Below are 21,734 nucleotides of genomic sequence, written 5' to 3'. Positions count from 1 at the left end.
AGGAGAGAGAGGCCAAAACTACCGCTGGGAGACGCTGAGTCTGTAGGGAGGAGAGAGAGGCCAAAACTACCGCTGGGAGACGCTGAGGCTGCAGGGAGGAGAGAGAGGCCAAAACTACCGCTGGGAGACGCTGAGGCTGCAGGGAGGAGAGAGGCCAAAACTACCGCTGGGAGACGCTGAGGCTGCAGGGAGGAGAGAGGCCAAAACTACCGCTGGGAGACGCAGAGGCTGCAGGGAGGAGAGAGGCCAAAACTACCGCTGGGAGATGCTGAGAGACACACAATCACCACCAAGGCCTCCAAAAATTGCTGACAAACTGTCTTACTAACCAGTTTTCCATCCAGCCTTTTTATGCAAGTAAAGTACGTCACTCACCTGCCAGTCAGGTAACCTTGTCATCTTAGTTTTGCTCTTGCACTTTGAGATTTTTTGATTTTGGAATTCGTCAAAAGATTTGGCGCGCTCCCCATAGAGATATAATATAAATGTAACTTTCCAAAAGTCGACAAAACAAAATACGCTATACAAGGCAGTGGCGAGCCGTCATTCAGGGCAGGTGGCTTGCCTGTCTCCCCCCTTATGCCGTAGTTTGTACATCTCAATTGTCAGTAGAAACCACATTTGTTTAAGCAAGTCAGCCATATCAGCTATGTTTTTTTAAAAGGCAGTAAATGAAGCTGAAAGAAGTGTTTCCCTGCCAGACAAGGCTCCTCTGATAGCCAGGTGTAGCTTGTTATGGGACTGCTGTTGGGACTCTGCTGTTGGGACAGCTTTATGTAGGCCCTAACAGGTTGTGGGCACCGCTTGTCACCGTTATAGTGCTATTAATGTATTGTTTAGTGTTGTGTCGTGACTTTGCTGGCATGCATCCCACTAGTTTTTTAAATTTATTAAATTTTTTAGCCCCACCAAGATTTACATGCTACAATCGCCACTGAGACGAGGTAGGATCTTTTTGTGTCTAAAATGTCTAATGCAAGAAATGGCGGTGGAAACGCTTTTATGCACTAATATTGAGATAGACTTCAAGTCACACGATGACATTTTGTGTGGTCCTCCCACTACAACTTAGGCTACAGATGAAATATGTTAACTTTACAGGGTGGTGAAGGTACAAGGTGATGTGCCTTTCTAATAAATATCCAGGTTCTTATTCTGGTGACTTGATGATCGATGCTTTGTTGCCGTTTTGACAAATAAAGAATCTCGCTCTTTGTCCATAGTAATCTCATGTCGGCTGTAGCTACACTGTATCTGCCAGTGCAAGCTGTTGGTTGGAACTCACCTGCCAACACCAGAGTGGAACCATGTGCTATATAACGCAACAAAACCATCAGTAGAGTTAAAAATGTGATGGACCCCATTTATTTTTTAAAGTTACTAATATGTACAATACATCAGCCTTTTATCCACAACAAGTCAATCTGATAAACATCTCTGGCGGGAAAATGCATATTGTTTTTATGCAGATTTTAGAATATTCTAATGAAACCCAGCTACTGTCTAAAACTCTGAGATTTATGTGGAGGACAAAGTACAGCTCTAATTCAATCCAAACTCTTGGTGCTGTCTTTCAGTGATTCAGGTTCACCCATCAGATGTGATGTTCTAAGGAATGGTTGTTACTGTGCAACATATGAATTATGAACAGTATATCACCTGGTCGGTGTTCATGTGTTCTGTAGAAAATGTACTGCATTTACATGTGAATACAGAAGTGTAAAGATTTTGATAAAGGCTGGGGTTGAATTCATTACGCTGGACATCTGTCAATGCGGTTTGTTCTTAATGTGTATGTATGGTGAACGCTGTGCATGGAGGTTCAACAGGCTAGGTCAACATGCTGCAGGTGTTTACTGGTTGAGAGCCAGTCTACCGTTAGCATGTGGCTTCATCTGCTCAGTGCTTTTCAAAGGCAGTGTGTGAAATTATACCTGACAAGCTCTTAAAGATACAATTGAATAGGAAACTCTAGCCGACAGATCACATTTAAAACAGATTTTTATTTACAAATCAGGGCTGGCAGCATGGGTTAATTTAAATAATTACATTTCTCCAATTTAAAAGAAGTAATCTCATAGTTGCTTCCACACCATCACATGTACTGAGGACCTCAATCATCATCAAGCCACTAAGTGTACAAATATTCTACGTTGTTTACTAATCTTAACAGAACCATACACCTGCATCTGGATCAAATACATCCGTGAAGCTGATAGGGAGTGTGTGTGTACTGTCCATCTGTGTTCTAGTAGTAGGCCTCTCTGATCTTGGCCTGTAGTGTGTCACAGGTCTTCTTGGCATCTCCCAGCAGCATGGATGTGTTGGGCTTGTAGAAGATGGGATTGTCTACTGCAGCATAGCCCACACCCATGGTCCTCTTCATCACAATCACCTACAGTACAGGGAGGGGAACAGGGGTGAGACATGGCTCACATCACCTTTATATTCCTGTTCCCATCCCCACGTCCACCCTCTGTTTCCAACTGTCTAAATCAGGGGTACTTAAGTACCATGAGAAGGTCCAGTCAAACACATTTCCTAGGTGGCAAAGGTCCAGATGGATAATGTCATTTATCAGCATAGTAACAAACCCCCACCTCACAACCCATGTGACCTCAAACTGTTCACACCCCTCTTGTTGGCGGAGAGAACTGTGCAGCTAATTTCCTGCAATTCTACACATTGTGTCATGTCTTATGTGTGTTCATATGATACCAGGGGTCAAGGCATGACTAACCTTCATTTATCATTTTAGTTCAGGACCCACGGTCCGTCTGCGTATGACTGGTCTAAATAAATAGTGGCAGAAATATCTTTAAAATAACTAGTCAGAGATCTCATCACAATCCCCTACAGAGGAACAGAAGACAGCACACTTCACAATCTCATTTTATGCTCTACCTGTGAGAGCCCTTGTCACCCAAAGAGTAGGAGGACTCAGCCTTCAACACCAGAGAGCAGAACAAGACAATATTGTGCATCCTTCCTTTTGTAAACCAGTGAGAGAGCCCTGTACTAATACTCTTATCCTACCTTCTTCATTCCCTACCTGTTTGGACTTCCAGACCTCCAGGACTGGCATGCCAGCAATGATGGAGTTGGGGTCCTCCTGGGCTGCTGAGTTCACTGTGTCGTTAGCACCCACCACCAGCGTCAGGTCAGTCTCTGTGGGACACACACATTCAGTAAAACCAGTACAGAGACCCTGGCCAAACTATGGATGGAACCAGCCAGGCAGCGTTACAAACACAACCAAGTGTGAGGGATGCCTGCTGGTCGTTATGATCAATCTATACTGAACAAAAATATAAAACGCAACATGCAACAATCTCAAAGATTTTACTGAGTTACAGTTCATAGAAGGAAATCAGTCAATTTAAATAAATAAATTAGGCCCTAATCTATGGACTTCACATGAATGGGCAGGGGCACAGGCGGGCCTGGGAGGGCATAGGCCCAGCCAATCAGAATGAGTTTTTCCCCAAAAGGGCTTCTTTATTGCAGACATAAATACTCCTCAGACAATCTGGCAGGTGAAGAAGCTGGATGTGGAGGTCCTGGGCTGGCGTGGCTACACGAGGTCTGCGGTTGTAAGGCTGGTTGGATGTACTGCCAAATTATCTAAAACGACGTTGGAGGCGGCTTCTGGTAAAGATATAAACATTAAATTCTCTGGCAACAGCTCTGGTGGACAGTCCAGCGGTCAGCATGCCAATTGTCAGGTGGACGGATTATCTTGGCAAAGGATCAAATGCTCACTAACAGGGATGTAAAGACATTTGTGCACAACATTTTAGATGCAAAGCTTTTTGTGCGTGTGGAACATTTCGGGGATCTTTTACTTCAGCTCATGAAAAATGGGACCAACAATTTAAATGTTGCGTTATATTTTTGTTCAGTAAATTGATCAGTGTGAGTGTGTGTGTTCTGACCTTTGAAGTCCTCATTGATCTCATCCATCTCCAGAACCACATCGTATGGAACACCTGCCTCAGCCAGGAGCACGTTCAGCTGGCCTGGCATACGACCTGCCACAGGGTGAATACCAAACCTAGAAACACACACACAGAAAAACACACGCACACACAATAATATTGTCTTTATGCAATTCCTCAGTCAGTCAGGGCTTCACAGCTTTGTTCTGAATTTAGAGAATAAAGATGTTTCCCACTCTAAAGCTTTTAGACCCAGATGTGTTTTGTCTTCCTTGAACTTAAGAGGTGACCTGCCAGTGTTCCTGACCAGGAAACTCAAGACGGTCAGTGGGATTGTAAAACTAACTGGAAAGAATGTTATTTTAGAACTCAGACTAATACAGGAAGATATCGTTATCTCACTCTGTGACAGGAGGACTGATGGTCCCCAACTAAAATAAACAGAGTGAAGAGAGGGATGATTGAGGAGAGAGGGAGAAACAGAGAGGATTGTATTATTGTGAAGACCTACCTGACAGACTTGCCCTGCTCTACCAGCATCTTCACCATGTCAGCGATGGGGTACTGGGCCTTAGCTGCACACAGACCCCAACCTACACACACACACACACACACACACACACACACGTGTTATAAGCAGACCAACCTACACAATCACAGTGTCACTGTAGGTAAAGTTAAAATGTTACTGTTAAAAGGTATGACTCAGCGATGCATGAAGTAAACAGCAGTGGTGTAAAGTACTTCAGTAAAAATACTCAAAAAAGCACTACTTAAGTAGTTTGTGGGATCTGTACTTTACTATTTATATTTTTGCCAACTTTCCCTTCACTACATTCCTAAAGCAAATATGTACTTTTTACTCCATACAGTTTCCTTGACACCCAAAAGTACTTGTTACATTTTGACAGGAAAATGGTCCAATTCACACACTGATCAAAATAACTTCCCTGGTCATCTCTACTGCCTCTGGTCTGGCTGACTCACTAAACACAAATGCTTTGTTTGTAAATGATGTCTGAGTGTGCCCCTGGCTATCCATCAATACAAATAAATGGTTCCGTCTGCTTTGCTTAATATAAGGATATAGAAATGGTTTATACTTTTACTTGACAATTAAGTATATTTAAAACCAAATACTTTTAGGCTTTTAATCAAGTAGTATTTTACTGGGCGACTCACTTTTACTTGAGTTATTTTCTATGAAGGTATCTTTACTTTTACTGAAGGATGACAATTGAGTACTTGTTCCACCACTGGTTAACAGAATATTGGGCCGATTTCCACAACAACTAAGAGTGTTGAAGCGCGAGGTTGAACCTCTGCTGTTTGGTCCCGAAGCTACCATGTAGCAGCGAGGAGCGCACCCGCACACATATACCCTGTACGACTGAGAGCAAGGTCTTGCATCATGCTCATCTTAATATCTGAGATGCTGCTCGTGGCCACGTCATAACTCTACATTGAATGTGTTTGATGGTTCAGGTTGATGTGACCTTCGCCAAGACATGGCAGAGAAATATCATGTCAACCAGATAAACGAGAGGTAACTTAACGACCAGATAAACGATAGAGGTAACTTAATGACCAGATAGAGGTAACTTAACGACCAGATAGAGGTAACTTAATGACCAGATAAACGATAGAGGTAACTTAATGACCAGATAGAGGTAACTTAATGACCAGATAGAGGTAACTTAACGACCAGATAAACGATAGAGGTAACTTAATGACCAGATAGAGGTAACTTAACGACCAGATAGAGGTAACTTAATGACCAGATAAACGATAGAGGTAACTTAATGACCAGATAGAGGTAACTTAACGACCAGATAGAGGTAACTTAATGACCAGATAGAGGTAACTTAATGACCAGATAGAGGTAACTTAATGACCAGATAAACGATAGAGGTAACTTAATGACCAGATAAACGATAGAGGTAACTTAACGACCAGATAAACGATAGAGGTAACTTAATGACCAGATAGAGGTAACTTAACGACCAGATAAACGATAGAGGTAACTTAATGACCAGATAAACGATAGAGGTAACTTAATGACCAGATAAACGATAGAGGTAACTTAATGACCAGATAGAGGTAACTTAATGACCAGATAGAGGTAACTTAATGACCAGATAAACGATAGAGGTAACTTAATGACCAGATAGAGGTAACTTAATGACCAGATAAACGATAGAGGTAACTTAATGACCAGATAGAGGTAACTTAATGACCAGATAGAGGTAACTTAATGACCAGATAGAGGTAACTTAATGACCAGATAGAGGTAACTTAATGACCAGATAAACGATAGAGGTAACTTAATGACCAGATAAACGATAGAGGTAACTTAATGACCAGATAGAGGTAACTTAATGACCAGATAGAGGTAACTTAATGACCAGATAAACGATAGAGGTAACTTAATGACCAGATAAACGATAGAGGTAACTTAATGACCAGATAGAGGTAACTTAATGACCAGATAAACGATAGAGGTAACTTAATGACCAGATAGAGGTAACTTAACGACCAGATAGAGGTAACTTAATGACCAGATAGAGGTAACTTAACGACCAGATAAACGATAGAGGTAACTTAATGACCAGATAGAGGTAACTTAATGACCAGATAGAGGTAACTTAATGACCAGATAAACGATAGAGGTAACTTAATGACCAGATAAACGATAGAGGTAACTTAATGACCAGATAGAGGTAACTTAATGACCAGATAGAGGTAACTTAATGACCAGATAAACGATAGAGGTAACTTAATGACCAGATAGAGGTAACTTAACGACCAGATAGAGGTAACTTAATGACCAGATAGAGGTAACTTAACGACCAGATAGAGGTAACTTAACGACCAGATAAACGATAGAGGTAACTTAATGACCAGATAGAGGTAACTTAATGACCAGATAGAGGTAACTTAATGACCAGATAAACGATAGAGGTAACTTAATGACCAGATAGAGGTAACTTAATGACCAGATAGAGGTAACTTAATGACCAGATAGAGGTAACTTAATGACCAGATAAACGATAGAGGTAACTTAATGCAGAGGTTATTCTTGGAAGAATAAAAACATTAGTGAATAAGGTCTGTTTGAAACAATTTGTTCTCCTCTCCTGACCTCTTTCCCCTCCTCTCTCCCAATACCCTTCCTTTATCTCTCTCTTACCTCTCCCCCTTTTCACCTCCTCTTGCCCCATTTTGCACTCTATTCTCGCTTTCCCCTCCTCTCCACCCCTTCACCCTTTCTCTTCCATCTCTCCCCTCCGCTCTCCCTTCTGTCTTAAATCATAGAATTTCTACTGTCTGGGGGTGGTGCGTGCGAGGAAACCCCTTTCTCCTGCCTGTAAGTGTTATGGGGTTGTGTGTGTGTGTGTTATGGGGCGGGGGTGAAGAAGAGGGCATGCGTGCGAGAGGAACCCCCGCTCCCATGTGTCTGTCTAACGCCTGCCTGTGTAACTGTCCTGGGCTATCAGCGTACTGGATAGAGGTGAGAGGTCAGTGCTGTATGTTGATTACAACTAATCAACTTTGTTTGGAACAAATCCCCCTGACCTCTAACCCCTGGGCCACTGTAGTCTTCTATATTACCAGTTACCTCTGAGGTCTGACTGCCTCCTGCCTGCCTGTCTATCTGCCTGCCTGTCTATCTGCCTGGCGAACAAGCTCGCTCTGCTTCACAGGGACGTAGACAAACCGCACCCTCTACTGGACATTCCCTGTCCCTGTCTGTCAGGCTCCAATCCAGATGTTATGCCAGGGTTCATTACTAAATGATCTGGTAGCAGAGTTCAGTCTGGGAGGAGAGCAGAACACACAGACAGAGACATATAGATACATGACTCTGCACACAACCCTCCTACAGTGATGAACACAGGTGTGTTACATAAGTCTACCTCTGAACCCTACCCAGAACTTGCGTATTGTGCGTACGCATGATTGCATTTGTGCTGTGTGTGTGCTTTTGTGTGTGTGTGAGAGGGTGTGTACCTGGGGTGATGATGATGCTGTTGGCCTCTTTAATGAGTTCGATGGACTGGTCCACATTGACCTCTGTGTGGGTGCCTGTGATCTCCATGGGTTTCCCCCCCGCCGTGGAGCTAGTACCGAACCCTCCCAGGATCACGTTGGGCAGGGAACGGTTCATTGCCTGGAAAGAGGGGTGTAACCAGGATTAAAAACAACATTTATATTATATCTCTATGGGGAGCGCGCCAAATCTTTTGATGAATTCCAAAACCAAAAAATCTCAAAGTGCAAGAGCAAAACTAAGGTGACAAGGTTACCTGACTGGCAGGTGAGTGTCTGAGTGAGAGAGGCTGAGAAAGTGTGTGTGTATGTGAATGCGACTGAGTGTTTAGCAGTACTCACCACACACATGATGTAGGAGAGGATAGCACCAGACGAGCCAATCAGAGCTCCTACAATGGTCATGAGGTTGTTGTCCAATAGGAATCCCTCGGCACACAGCGCCCAACCAGAGTAGGAATTGAGCACAGTGATGACCACGGGCATGTCAGCGCCCCCGATGGCCATCGTCAGGGTTACACCCTACAGGAACACAATCACAGTCAGGACACACTTCAGTCACTAGTTGGGTTGCAAAATTCCCAGGTTTTCCAGAAATACCAGTTGGAGGATTCCTGGATTTCCTGTTAATTACCCACTGATTCCAGTAATCTTCCAACCTCGATTTCTCGAAAAGCTGTGATTCATTGGAAAGTTACTAGAATCTTGGAACTCTACCCAGCAAACTGGGAACATTCCCAGAACATTAGCTAAGATTCCCATTAAGTTCTAGGTAGTGTTTTATCGACCATTAGGATGATAACATTATTTGAATGTTTTTGGGATGTTTTTTTTTTTCTTTTCCGAAAATGTTTTAAATGTAATATCCTTGGAATGTATTCCTAACATTCACTGAAAGGTTGTGCACAACACCTGTAAAAAGCACCCCAGAACATTCCCCAAACGTTCTCAATAGGTTTCCAGGTAAGGTAGTAGTGCACCAGTAATGTTTTTAGAACATACTGCCGCAACGAAATATAGGAGCAATGTTCTGGGAATGTTCTGGCAACATCAGGAAAAAATTTTATACAAACATTGTGTAATCATGAGCCAACTGACCAGGTTTTGTGTTATGAGAACATTTGCCGCAACCTAACGAATGTTCTGGGAACTTTTACAGAGCCAATTTTGGTTTGCTGGGTAGTCAATAGATAAACCTCTCACAGTAACTTTATGATACTGTTTTATTTCTTCTAGATCAGGGGTAGGCAACTAGATTAAGCCGTGGAACGATTTTTGTTGGAGCCGAAACAAACTATACAAAAAAAGTTAAACACTCGGGCCAGTTTTGGCCAGCGGGCCGCCTGTTGCCTAACCCTGCTGTAGATTTTGTTTGTCGTTGTAGTCTTTATCAGTCCCACCAACATTGTTGACTGTCAAAGTTATTCTTATTCTGATTAGAGCTGAATAACACTATTGGTCATTGACAGTCTTTCTTCACCATGTCTGTATATAACATTGCAACTTTAGCCATGTTCTCACCATGATGGTGGAGAGTCCAGACACTCCAACAAGACAGCCCATGCCAGTAGCGTAGTCAGCACTGAGCATGAAGGGAATCATACCACCAACAGACGCCGTCATGAGACCGGCGTTCATCATGTGACGCCCCGGCAACATCAGCGGGGCGGAGTTCAGAACGCCTGACAGGAGGGAATACAGAACAATATTCACAAAACTGCACCCGGAACTCAAAACTCTGAACTCAGAATTTATCATTCTGAACTGGAAATTTGGAACAGAGAGGAGTGGAACGGGGCAGGGAATCCTGGAAGGAGAGATGGTGTAGGGTTGTATTGATATATCACATTGATTAGAGTGAGGGGTGGAGGTCAGGTGGAGCGTTCTATTATATTGATAACAGACCACAGATCTGGCAGGGACTCCCGCCTTCAGTCTGCCTCTCATTACCAGTGATCACAGAGGGAACAGAGAACTGACGGTTTCTAAACGCAATAGACAACCGTTTCTCACGTGGGCCAGAAAAATAACTCCCCTCCATAGAGAAGCAGCCCCCCCCACACACTTAAAGAGAAGATTCACCCATTTTGAATGTTATATTGTTTTTGTGTATCTCTGAGTGATGTTCTATCAATTTCCTGGGTCATTTAATGTTTTCATGTGTATCTGAGTTACTGGTGTTCAAGCAGGCAGAAATCCATCCGGTTTGACGTAGCACTGTGATAAAGTCTCTCTCACTACCCTGGAAGTTAACAGGAATAGGACTTTTACATGGTGAAAACGTCTCTCATACATGGCAGATTTTAATACTGGCCGATGTCACGGGAGGTTGTCTTCTCTCAAATGACTCAACGATCATATTTTTTTTAGATATTCCTACCTTCGAGAAATTAAAAATTTAACAGAGGGTCTAGCACATTTCTCCTATTTGTCTGCCTCTTCAGTCCTGGGTGCCTCGCATGGTGCAGTTGTGAATGTCAGACTCCACTCCGAGGCACATCGATCTGCAGGTTGAACAGGTGAGATTGTAGACTCCTAAAATTGATAGTGCAGTTTGTTTAGGCAATTTTACAGCTAACTAGCTACTTCATATACTGATATTGTCTTTGGTATTATTGTGTGTAGCTAAGTTTGCTAGCTAGCTAGCCAGCCCATAGAGAGAGCATTGCATTGTGGATTTGGTAGTCGACTTAAGCTGCAACATATTTCCACAACGATTTTTACGTTTCTACCAACCTTATTATAAACGCCAAAATGAATCATTTAATCACAAAAAATATTTCTCTCACATATGTGTTATTTAACACTGTACATTATAGGAAGGAGTGGATTTGGGTGGATTTTTCCTTTAACAACTGTTACCTTACCAACATAGAACTCCTACAAGCCTCTCGGCCCTTCCACTCTGTCAGGCACGCAATAATCAGACATGCTCACAAACACACACATACACCATCCTGGCCTGGATTTCCCATGGGATCTTGAGCTTTGGCTAGATCAAAGGAGGCAATCAGTACCACAGGACAGAGAGCTCAGAGAAAGAGAGAGAGAGAGAGAGAGAGAGAGAGAGAGAGAGAGAGAGAGAGAGAGAGAGAGAGAGAGAGAGAGAGTGTGTGTGTGTCTGTCTGCGTTCCTGCATCCACGTGTGTTAATGGCGGTCTACAGTACCTTGCAGCTTGCCATAGGCCACCAGTGACCCGCTGAAGGTGACCCCTCCGATGTATGTGCCGAGGTAGGCCACAGTCTTCACCATGTTGGCTGCAGGGTGCACGTCCAGGTGGGGGTACTCGATCATGTACTCTGCCACACAGGTCAGCACTGCAGCCAGACCCACCAGGCTGTGGAAGGCAGCTACCAGCTGGGGGAGGTCAGTGATCTCAATACGCTTAGCAATGGTCAGACCTGGGGAAGCAGAGTAGCAGAGGGTCAGAAACACGCAGTAGGGCACGGGGAAAAACAGACACGCCGTCACATTAGAGACCTTCAGTTCTATATAAGTATCGATGGCTGTAGGTCCTAGCAGTTGATTGGAATTCAGCAACAACAAAGAACAGCCCTGAATCTCTGAATGTGGCCAAATGTATAAGACATTTTCAATGGAAGTATTTTCTCCTGGTCTCACAGTGCTTCACATGGAGTTGGACTAACTCCCAGTGCTACAACATACTGTATTTGCTGGGAAGGCAACCATCTGGACTGAATTACTTTTGTATTCATATTGGGCATTAACATCAGAAGTAACAGAATAGTCTGGAGGCACGCTCTAAACAGTGTTGTCAAAAACCCTAATAAAATAATAACTAGTTCTCTCAAGGATAATGTTACTAATATCAGACTGCGTAAACACACATGCCCTGTGTGTGTGTGTCTGACAGCTGCCAGGGCCTAAGAGAATAATAACATCATATCAGTATAACACACCACTACTAAAGTACACACACACACCTAAAGTACTCTGACACCATGAAGATATCAGAACAGGTATATCTGTAAATCTAGACAGCATGATGGATGGTCCATCATAGTTTCAATAATTGACACTCATTTTTCAAAGACTACAGAAATAATATGCAAAGTCGATAACATGTAAAAACCTTAATCATGGTTTTATACACTTTTAAACAAATGTGGAATGGTGTATGAGATCAGATATTTCTAGACTTTTCTGCCTGTGTTGTCCAGACCAAAATCCTCATCACCAATGGCAGAAGGAAAAAGCTCAGAGGTAGAAACATGGCATCTAGCTGGAAAAGTTGACTTGGACCCGTTTCCCGGACACGGATTAAGCCTGGACTTGGAGGAAGGGCCCAGTGTCTTCTGGTGGCCATAGGCTTTTTAGTTTCCATTTGAATCATAAAGTATTTTTAGATGTTTAAACACACTTTCAATACATTTTGATTAGATTTGAGATGGTGTGTATATGGCTGTATGGTGTGGCAGGTCTATGTACCCAGGGTTCCTCCGGTGGCCATGGCAGCACTCATCTGTGCCAGCAGCTCGGGAGAGGGCTTCAGGGAGCCAAGGGTGGCAGCGATGCCCCCTGCTACCCCCATCATGCCCAGGGCATTACCCAGACGACTGGTGCCCTGTGAAGACAGCCCTGCCAATGCTCCCACACAGCACATACCAGACCCCAGGTACATCATCTGGAATACACAGTGTTACACAACATAACACACCTACACAACACAGTTGGCTTCCTAACCCCAGGTAGTTACATCATTTGTAGAACAGCACTTCAACAATCACAACGGCACATCTGTGTCACCTGCTCGATGTGGAAGCCAGCAGCCACAGAGGCCCCGTAACCTCCTATGAAGACTCCTATTGGCAGACCGTACAGGTAGTTGTACTCTGGAGGGTCTGTAGGACGCTTAAACATGTCCAGCATCCTCTGGGTGATCATGAACCCACCTGGGAGGACAGAGACAGGTAGTGACAGTGAGTGAGTGCACGCTTGTGTGCGTGCGTGTGCGCATGTGTGTGTCGTGTGTGTGCCGGACCTGCGATGTTGATGGAGGAGACGAAGGCTGCAGCCAGAGCCAGGCCCTCTGGGAAGGAGGAGGGGTGGAGACCTCCCCCCATCAGGACCAGACCACCCACAGCAGTCAGACCTGACATGTGGAGAGAAGACATGTTCACACACACCTTGTTCAAAGTCCAGGTGCTTGAAGGAGTAAAGAAATTGAATAATGTAACAGTTTCTGCAGGGGTTTCTTAGAGGGAGAAAATAAGCAGAGGGCTTTGTTACACTACACAGCTCAATACTACAGACACACCCAGTATGGAGAATAGGGTGACCATTACTTACTGACACACCCAGTATGGAGAATAGGGTGACCATTACTTACTGACACACCCAGTATGGAGAATAGGGTGACCATTACTTACTGACACACCCAGTATGGAGAATAGGGTGACCATTACTTACTGACACACCCAGTATGGAGAATAGGGTGACCATTACTTACTGACACACCAGAGTCGTATTCACTAGACACCAAACAGCTGAAAACTGAACCACACAAGGAGGGACTGACAAAACCTGCCCAATAAATGCTTGTTTTTCATTGCAAAGCGTTTTAATACATTTGACTAAGGTGTGCACAAATAAATATGGCCCAGCAGTGACACTGTTTGAGGCCTGACCTCTTACCTGAGATGGCGTTGGTGACGGACATGAGGGGTGAGTGGAGGGCGGGGGTGACGCCCCACACCGTGTGGTATCCCACAATGCCGGCCAGGCCGAAAGTGGTGACCATCTGGGTGAAGGCTGCGTTGGGCGCCGCCAGGCCCAGAGCCAGACATGTAGAGAGACCTGGGGACAGGAGAGGACAGCAGAGAGAGAGGGAGTTAAGGTGTGTGTGTGTGTGCGCGTAAGTGTGTGCGGTGTGAGTGTCTGACCTGCGGTGTAGACACCAGCGTTGGTCAAGGTCTTCTGGAAGGGTGAGACCACAGCTGCCTTCTCTGCCGCTAGCTCTGCTACACTTTTCTGTTTGACTGGAGCGGCTGGGGGTTGTGTCTTAGGTTGGGGGGATGGGAACAGGCTTCTGCCTTCCTGGAGATGTAACAAACACAACGTGAGAGATGCACAATATGACAAACACACAAGATGAAAAATACACAACGTGAGAGATACACGTTGTTAGAAATCCACAACGTGACCAATACACATCGTTAGAGGAATACACACATTGAGAAACACGTGAGCAATTGATAAATATTCTAAATGGAGGTTATTGTTAGAAATGGAGGGATCCTGTCATGGATTTAATTGGAATCCTTGCTTTTTAAAAAGTGAGTTTCTGCGGCATGGTTGAAAATAAGAGACTGACCAATCACATGCAAGTTGAGGTTCTTAACTAGAAGACAGGATTCTTCATCTGTCTACCTAAGGGACCTGAGTAACAACCACGGGGATATAACGATGGAACATAGCTAGCGAGAAAAATCACATTGAAATAGCATGAAGAATTCTTTGTTTAATACGTGGTAAGGTGACACGCCTCGTGCTCTGCCTCTCTAGTCTGCCATAAACACTGTCAAAGTGTCAAATCAAGACATTCCTGTTAAAGTGCATTTAAAAAAGATATTTCATAACTAGCATTCCTGTTTCTCACGTAAACTGTGCTATGTGCAGCCAGCTGGATTCCAGCTCTGAGAGACTATAGCAGGGTGGCTTATGGGTCATGGTGACGCTTCACTCACAAATCACAGCCTGCATCCCAAATGGAACCCTATTTCCTATATAGGGAGCTACTTTTGACCAGGGCCCATAGGATGCCATTTGGGAGGCAGAGAAAGTCTGAGCATGAAGGGACGTGGACTCTTCAACTCATTCAACAGAGAAGCTCTGCCAAACTTTGATTTTGGAGTGAAATATCACGTTTAAAACTCCCTGCTTTCTTCAGTCTCAGTGTGACTGATTCACCTACTTTGGAGCCACTTTACTTATCGTGTCAATTGAAACAAAACCGAATCCAATCTTTTTTCACGGGTGAAGACAGCATTTGCACCCACAATTTGATGGGGGAAGAAATACTACCAACCTCAAGAGACATCTGAAAGAGAGTCCTCACAATATATATGCTCAGGTAATAACAGATTATTAATGCTAGTTAAGTAGTAACTAACTATGACAGAACTTTGATTCCAATACGCTACAGTATGTTAAAGGTTGTGATTTATCATCTGCTGCAGAGTAATGTGTTCTTCTGCCAATCTGGCTGTTGGGAAAATAATCTACAATAGGATTTTATGCAGAAAAATATGTTGGTAGGACAAGGCTGCGTATGTTTGTGCACATGGAAGTCAGTGATTTATGTTTACTATATGTTAATGAGACAATGGAAATGGAACGACTAAAATGAGACTAAATCAAAAGGGCATTTAGTTGACTAAAATGGCCCATTGTTTTATTCATTTTGACAACAACTAGACTAAATCATTATTCAAATGACAAAAATGTGACTTAATGATATTTTAGTCAAAATGACCAAGACTAGACAAAACAATAAATAAAAGAGTACCAAAATGGACATATTCTACATACAGTATCAATAGACACACATACTACACACCTGCATGACCATGGTTCCTCTGATGACATGGTCCAGTGTCCCGTGATCAAACTCTTCTTTGGGCTCAAAGTGGAAGTAGTCCTTGTCTGGGCTGATGGGAATAATTCCAATTAGAATCATACATTAATACATCACATTTATATACTGTACCACCTTCATCAAACTCCAATCATTTTACACTTGACCAGGAACAACTCAGGGTCTGTGGGGCTATAACAAAGGCCTGGTGTTTTTCCTGGTCAGGTAACGTGATCGCTTCTAGGGAAAACTACTGTCCCTTGTCTAGTAGTATAATAAAGTGTCTATCCATCCAAAAACCTGTCCACCCACCCGTCTCTTTACCTGATGGCCTTGAGCAGTTTGAGCACGTTGTTGGAGTACAGGGTGCTGGCTTGGGTGGGCATACGGCTGGGCAGGTCCGTGAAGCCGATGTGTGTCACACCCTGAGGAGAAACACACACAGCTCTGTTACACACACACACAAACTCCAACTATACACACTCTAGGGACAGTATTATTCTTCCAGAACTGAGCTGGTCTCCTCACCTTGTGTACATGCAGCTCTCCAGGCTTGGTGGTCTCAATGTTTCCTCCAGCCTCAGCAGCCAGATCCACCACCACAGAGCCATCCTTCATAGACTCCACCATCTCGGTCTTGATCAGGATGGGAGCTCGCTTACCTACAGAGGGCATGGTCACGGATCATTATAGAAAGGGAAATTATTAAGATAGAAAGAATGGAATGATATTGATGGTGATAGAGAAAGGAGGGAGAGACGTCGGAGAGAAACAAAGAGAGGAGAACAAGCAGACAGAGTATGAATGAATGAATGAATGAATGAATGAATGAAATACTGAATGAATGAATGTTCACCTGGGATGAGAGCAGTAGTTATGAGGATGTCCACGTCTTTACACTGCTTGGCAAACAACTCCATCTCAGCTGCAATGAACTCTGGGGACATCTCCTTGGCGTAACCTCCAACACCGTCCCCGGACTCCTTAATGTGCACCTCCAAAGGCTCCGCCCCGAACGACTTAAACTGTTCCAGAGCTGCTGGTCTGAGGGTGGATACAGAACATCACCATCATCAATACTGTACCTGGTATCGAAGACTAACTACAACTCATCTGGAACTGCAACTCACCTGGTATTAAAGCTTCTGACTGCAGCTCACCTGGTATTAAAGCTTCTGACTGCAGCTCACCTGGTATTAAAGCTTCTGACTGCAACTCACCTGGTATTAAAGCTTCTGACTGCAACTCACCTGGTATTAAAGCTTCTGACTGCAACTCACCTGGTATCGAAGCCTCTGACAATAGCTCCCATAGACTTGGCGGCTCCAGCTGCAGCCAAACCAGCCACTCCACCTCCGATGACCAGGACCTGGAAGGGTTAACAAGATGGCGGTCAGAGATACAGCGACGTTATATTGATCCCACGGACTCTGCAGTACAGTCCAGATGACAGGTTAGTCAAAACACTATAATATAGTTAATGCTCTGAGATGTCACAGTTGTTCAGCTTTGACAGGTACAGTGATATAACTGCTATAGAAGGACTTACCTTGGCTGGGGGGACTTTCCCTGCTGCTGTGATCTGACCAGTGAAGAATCTGCCAAAGTGGTTAGCAGCCAGAACAACAGCCTTGTACCTGCAGGACACACACAGTTCTATGAACACATTGAACAAGTTTCAGAGCTGGAGGCTAAGACATATGCGTTACTGTGTGTGTACGTATGCGTGTGTGCATGCGTGGATGTCTACATGTCTGGGTCTCTGTGCATGTCTCCCCTTACCCTGCAATGTTAGCCATGGAGCTGAGTGCGTCGTAGCCCTGTGCGATGGTGACGCGCGGGACCTGATCCATGGCCAGCACGGTGGTCTGACTCTGGACCAGCTTCTCCATGAGATCAGGATTCTGGGCTGGGTAGATGAAGCTCACCAGGGTGGATTTAGGCTTCAGCAGCTCTGACTCATGTTTGCCAGTAGCCTCGTTCAACACTGGAGCTCTCACCTGGAGAGAAAGTTCAAGAGAGAAGATGGGTCAGAGGTTACCAGGGGCAAACAATGTCTAAGAGATTGAAATGTTTATTTCGTTTCCTCTACCAACTCAAACAACCAGCAACAATGATTTACTCAGACTTGACCTGGTTTCACCAGTGTTATCCCATACCTAATACATTGGAAGGGCAAAACTCATTCCTCACTCAATTTGTTGTGTAAAACTCCCATTGACATACTATAAGTGTGAAGTATGGTTTACAATAAAGTTCCATTTCAACATGTATCTATCTGAAGTTAGGATCTGGCCCTCAATAGTTCATAACACATTTTGTTGCCTAACAGCACGTTCGAGGGGATCTGGCTGAGCTAGGAGCTGTGTGGGATAACTAATCTTGATCTCATCATGAGTAGTTCATGGAATGCAAGATGATCTGTAGATCCATGATTCTGCACAGAGCCTTGATCAGGCCGATCCTCTCAGATGTAACCCTGCCGCCCTGGGTTCAAGTTAACTCCCGGCCCAGTAGTGACCACACTGAGTTTGAGTTTAGTTTGAGTTCCATAGCCCAGTACTGACCTTGAGGACCAGGTCAGATCCGAAGGCCCCGTTAGTGTCTGTGATGGAGGCTCCAGCGTTTATGTACATTTGGTCAGAGAACTTAGCGTGGTCTCCTGCTCCAGACTCCACCTGGACGTTGAAACCCTGTTTGACGAGCAGCTCCACCCCCGCAGGAGACACAGCCACACGACGCTCATTCTTAAAGATCTCCTTAGGAACTCCTACCACCAGGTCCTTATACAGCCGTCCTGTATGAACACACACAAGCTCATTTTAACAAACACTTGAGGACAACCACATAAGATACACCACACCTCGGGGAAAAACAATGGGTGTGATTTACACACACTGAATCAGTGCTCACACACAAACACACCTATACAGATACATGCATGAAGAGTAAACCAAGTCTGAGTGCAGAAAACAGTGCTGTTTGCCGTTATCAAGACTAGGTGAGAATCTGGGAGAGACTGACAGGTTCGGGGTAAAAGAGGCTGCAGATGAGACTGTGGAAGAGGCAGGGAAGGGAGAAAGGAAGTATGGAAGTGAGGCAGGGAGTGAGGCAGGTTGTAGTGTACTAGGCCGTAGTGACTACTACTGTAGTGTGTGTAAGTTAGACTAAAAGACAGTGTAGTTCTGCAGCGGAAAGTGAGTTGGGCCGGAGAGGCCGGTGGAGAGTCGGGTTTCACATATCAGTCCTTACACGGTGTGGTGACCTCCCCAGCACAGAAACATTATTAGCAGCTGGTTGGCTGCGAGCCAGTACCCACACCACGACGAGGCCTGCTCTGTCTCTCACACAGACCCAAACCCTGCTCTGCTAAACGCCCCAGTAACACACAAAACTTCCACAAACACACAACATACACTCCAGCACAGCTACCTCAGTCAGTGACAACACAGGGTAGTGTTTATAAAAAGTAGATCTGCCACAGAACAGCAGAATACACATTTCACCTTTAACTGACCTCTCTTAAATGTTCTCTTTGCAGGTTAGCAACAGAGAGTGGAGTTAGCCACGGTCAGGTTAGTACCCCATAGAAGCATTAGCTAAGTTGATTCACGGTCCTATTGTTTCCTATTTCAACAAATTCCCTAACAACCCCTATTCCAAACACAACCGCCACTGCTCTGTGGGAGTTTTTCCACTCCTCCAGCCAGGGGAGAAAATGTCCTTAACTGAACTGCTGTTTAGTTTCCCAATGCCTTTATTAGGACAGAGAGGAGAAGCTATAAAACAACAAGCAGCCAGGCCTAGACTGCCTATTGTGGCAAAAATACAGACAAGACAATTACCAGAAGATAGTGTTAAGGAGTTTGTGTGTTTGTTAAGGAGTTCTAGTTGTGTGTGTACTACCTTTAGCAGGCTCACAGTTCCAGAGCTGTGGGAAGGTCCTGAAGGCCCGTCGGCCAGGTGTGTGGTGGCGAACACCTTGCTGGAGCAAGGTGACAGTGGAGCCGCAGCAGGAGACACAGCGCAGCAGAGAGGACATGGCTGGTGCTGCTGAGGGACAGGCCTGTAGCTGTACCTCTGGTCAACAACACCTAGAGACACAAACAGGTGTGTGTGTGTTACAGGTGGGAACGTCTTCTAACACTACGTCTGCTTGCTGCTTCCTCAGCCAGCCTTGCTTATCTTAACTGCCCCCGGAAAGTCCTGAACACACACACACTTTCTCTTCAGCTGCTGGGCCTAGCGACGGCAGTGTGACATTTCAGCTGTGCAGGACAGGACGCAGGGCTGTATACACACTACACAAAGCTACGCGAGATCTGGAAATATGACAGTGGTTGTGACAAGAACACTCCTGACTGCTGGGTGAGAGCATAGGACAGGGGAGGGGGCTGGGTAGGAGTAGGGACAGGAACAGAAAGGGTAGGGCTGGGGTAGAGGCTGGAGACAGGCAGTAGATCTACATGCAGAAACTGGGGCAGAGAGAAAGAGGGATTATATCCACATGCCATGTTGTGGGTTAGCAGAGCACAAGGCAGCAGCAGCAGCTCAAACGACACACACAGCCTCTCTCTAATTCATTCATACACTCACTCCCTCTTGCTGCACCATTGGAGTACAACTCAGACAGGGTGGAAAACTGGGACACAAGTCTCTATTACAACCTGTAGCTGTACATTTTGTCCGTGTATGACTGTTGCTTCCATTCATTCCTGCAGGAATAAACAGAAAAGTTCGAGAAAAGTTTTTTTATTAGGGTAGCTACAAAAAGATTTCTGAACGAACCTTCTGGTAGTTTTCGTCTCAGCCGGAAACCAGTTCCTGTTTGATCAGTTATAAAATACGGCAGGGCAATTTGTTTGGTTGGAACGACCTTCACTTTTTCATTTTTCGGGTACACGGAACGAAGTTTCGGTATCGCAGGTTTATTGCTGCGTTCATATGAAAGTCGGAACTAGGAAACTCGAACATGTCCGACTTGCTAATTGGTTGAGCGCGGCACGTGTACAACTACAGCCGGTTAGCAAGTCAGACATTTATTTATTTATTATTTATTTGTTTTAATTCAAAATACAGATCAACAATTTACATTCTTACATCAAAATATTACATCAAAACAGAACGCAGGTATTAATAACAAAATACTGGAACAAACAAAAAAAATACAAAAAATAAACAATTCTAGTGCAATTGTAAAAAATCTTATTGTAATGATTTAGGAATATGTTATTCTTGTTATTGTTCACTCGGGTTAATGTTTTAATAAAATACTTAAATTCAATTTTAAAAAATTGTCATTTTGGTATAGAATTTGGGAATTTTTGTTTGTGTATGAAGTGTTTGGCAACTAGAATTAAAGTAATTCACAATCATTTCAGTGGTCTTGTTATCATTGCAATAGTAACATATATATTTAATGTCAAAAACATAGGTAGTGTTCATAATGGTAAATAAGTATTTTGCAAGGTTTTCCCAAGATTCTGACACAAATTTACATTCAAAGAACAAATGAGACAGATTCTCATCCTATTTTTCACAGAAAAAGCAGATATCATCAATAGCCACAAATTTGGATATCATAGAATTACATGGATATATCTTATGTAAAATTTTGAAGTACACTTCCTTAACTTTGTTTGGTATACAATATTTGTAAGGACTTAACCATGCATTTTTCCAGACAATATATGGTTAAGGCAAGTCAGACATTTCCGAGTTTCCTAGTTCTGACTATAACGTCAACAATGCATATATCATTGACAATAGAGACTTTGCGAGTCTCTCATAACCACATTAATACCGCTGCAGGCTGACATTCATCGAGATTTGGTGACATTAATGGACTTTCTGTAATTAAAATCACTCCCATGTTTTTTTCACAAGCTATATCGCCATCAATAATGTAATGTTGCACAGAAGTTGTTTGCATATTGTTGTACACAAGATGACGCCAGTGAGACATGTTTTGAATGATAGCTTTATGTAGCTGAGCGACTGTGATAAAACCGGGGTTTTAAAGAGTCGGAAACTTCCGCGCATCTGCTTCCAAGATGTTTCATCACTTCAAAGTTATTTATCAACAACTCTCGAGCAAATATTCTATTCTTACCATTCTAAACAAACTACAATGTAAAATAATATCTTA

The 21,734-nt window shown here is 43.9% G+C and overlaps 1 protein-coding gene across 3 annotated transcripts; it reads right to left on the bottom strand.

Moving 5' to 3' along the window:
- Nucleotides 1–1,983: 1,983 nt before the first annotated feature.
- LOC115203349 (NAD(P) transhydrogenase, mitochondrial) lies at nt 1,984–20,526 on the bottom strand. 3 transcript variants are annotated; one of them, XM_029767976.1, is made up of 23 exons: nt 20,375–20,526; nt 19,493–19,680; nt 18,154–18,383; nt 17,369–17,586; nt 17,136–17,223; nt 16,867–16,955; nt 16,443–16,630; nt 16,115–16,248; nt 15,911–16,011; nt 15,569–15,659; nt 13,893–14,046; nt 13,645–13,806; nt 12,992–13,102; nt 12,757–12,902; nt 12,439–12,634; nt 11,157–11,390; nt 9,510–9,670; nt 8,331–8,510; nt 7,950–8,109; nt 4,450–4,531; nt 3,936–4,054; nt 3,053–3,168; nt 1,984–2,395 (listed from the first exon to the last, which is right to left on the bottom strand). In XM_029767976.1, exons 2-23 carry the CDS (start codon nt 19,626–19,628, stop codon nt 2,249–2,251), a joined length of 3,243 nt encoding a protein of 1,080 aa, XP_029623836.1. In that variant the 5' UTR covers nt 19,629–19,680; nt 20,375–20,526; the 3' UTR covers nt 1,984–2,248. The 3 variants fall into 3 exon arrangements, with proteins under 3 accessions (XP_029623836.1, XP_029623835.1, XP_029623837.1); XM_029767975.1 differs by lacking the exon at nt 20,375–20,526 and having other exon boundaries at nt 19,493–19,885; XM_029767977.1 differs by lacking the exons at nt 1,984–2,395; nt 20,375–20,526 and adding an exon at nt 2,740–2,853 and having other exon boundaries at nt 19,493–19,889.
- Between the last annotated feature and the right edge of the window lie 1,208 nt (nt 20,527–21,734).

Source organism: Salmo trutta, chromosome 12 (assembly GCF_901001165.1).
Source record: "Salmo trutta chromosome 12, fSalTru1.1, whole genome shotgun sequence".
In the NCBI taxonomy this organism is placed as follows: domain Eukaryota; kingdom Metazoa; phylum Chordata; class Actinopteri; order Salmoniformes; family Salmonidae; genus Salmo; species Salmo trutta.
This window is presented reverse-complemented; position numbering and strand designations above follow the sequence as displayed.

Excerpts from the sequence above, each read along its gene's own strand:
- LOC115203349 (XM_029767976.1), bottom strand. The coding sequence starts at position 19,628 with ATGTCCTCTCTGCTGCGCTGTGTCTCCTGCTGCGGCTCCACTGTCACC. Across the intron at positions 16,249-16,442 it reads AACTACTGCTCTCATCCCAG|GTAAGCGAGCTCCCATCCTG; the intron begins GTGAACATTCAT and ends TGCCCTCTGTAG. Across the intron at positions 8,511-9,509 it reads CTGGACTCTCCACCATCATG|GGTGTAACCCTGACGATGGC; the intron begins GTGAGAACATGG and ends GTGTTCCTGTAG.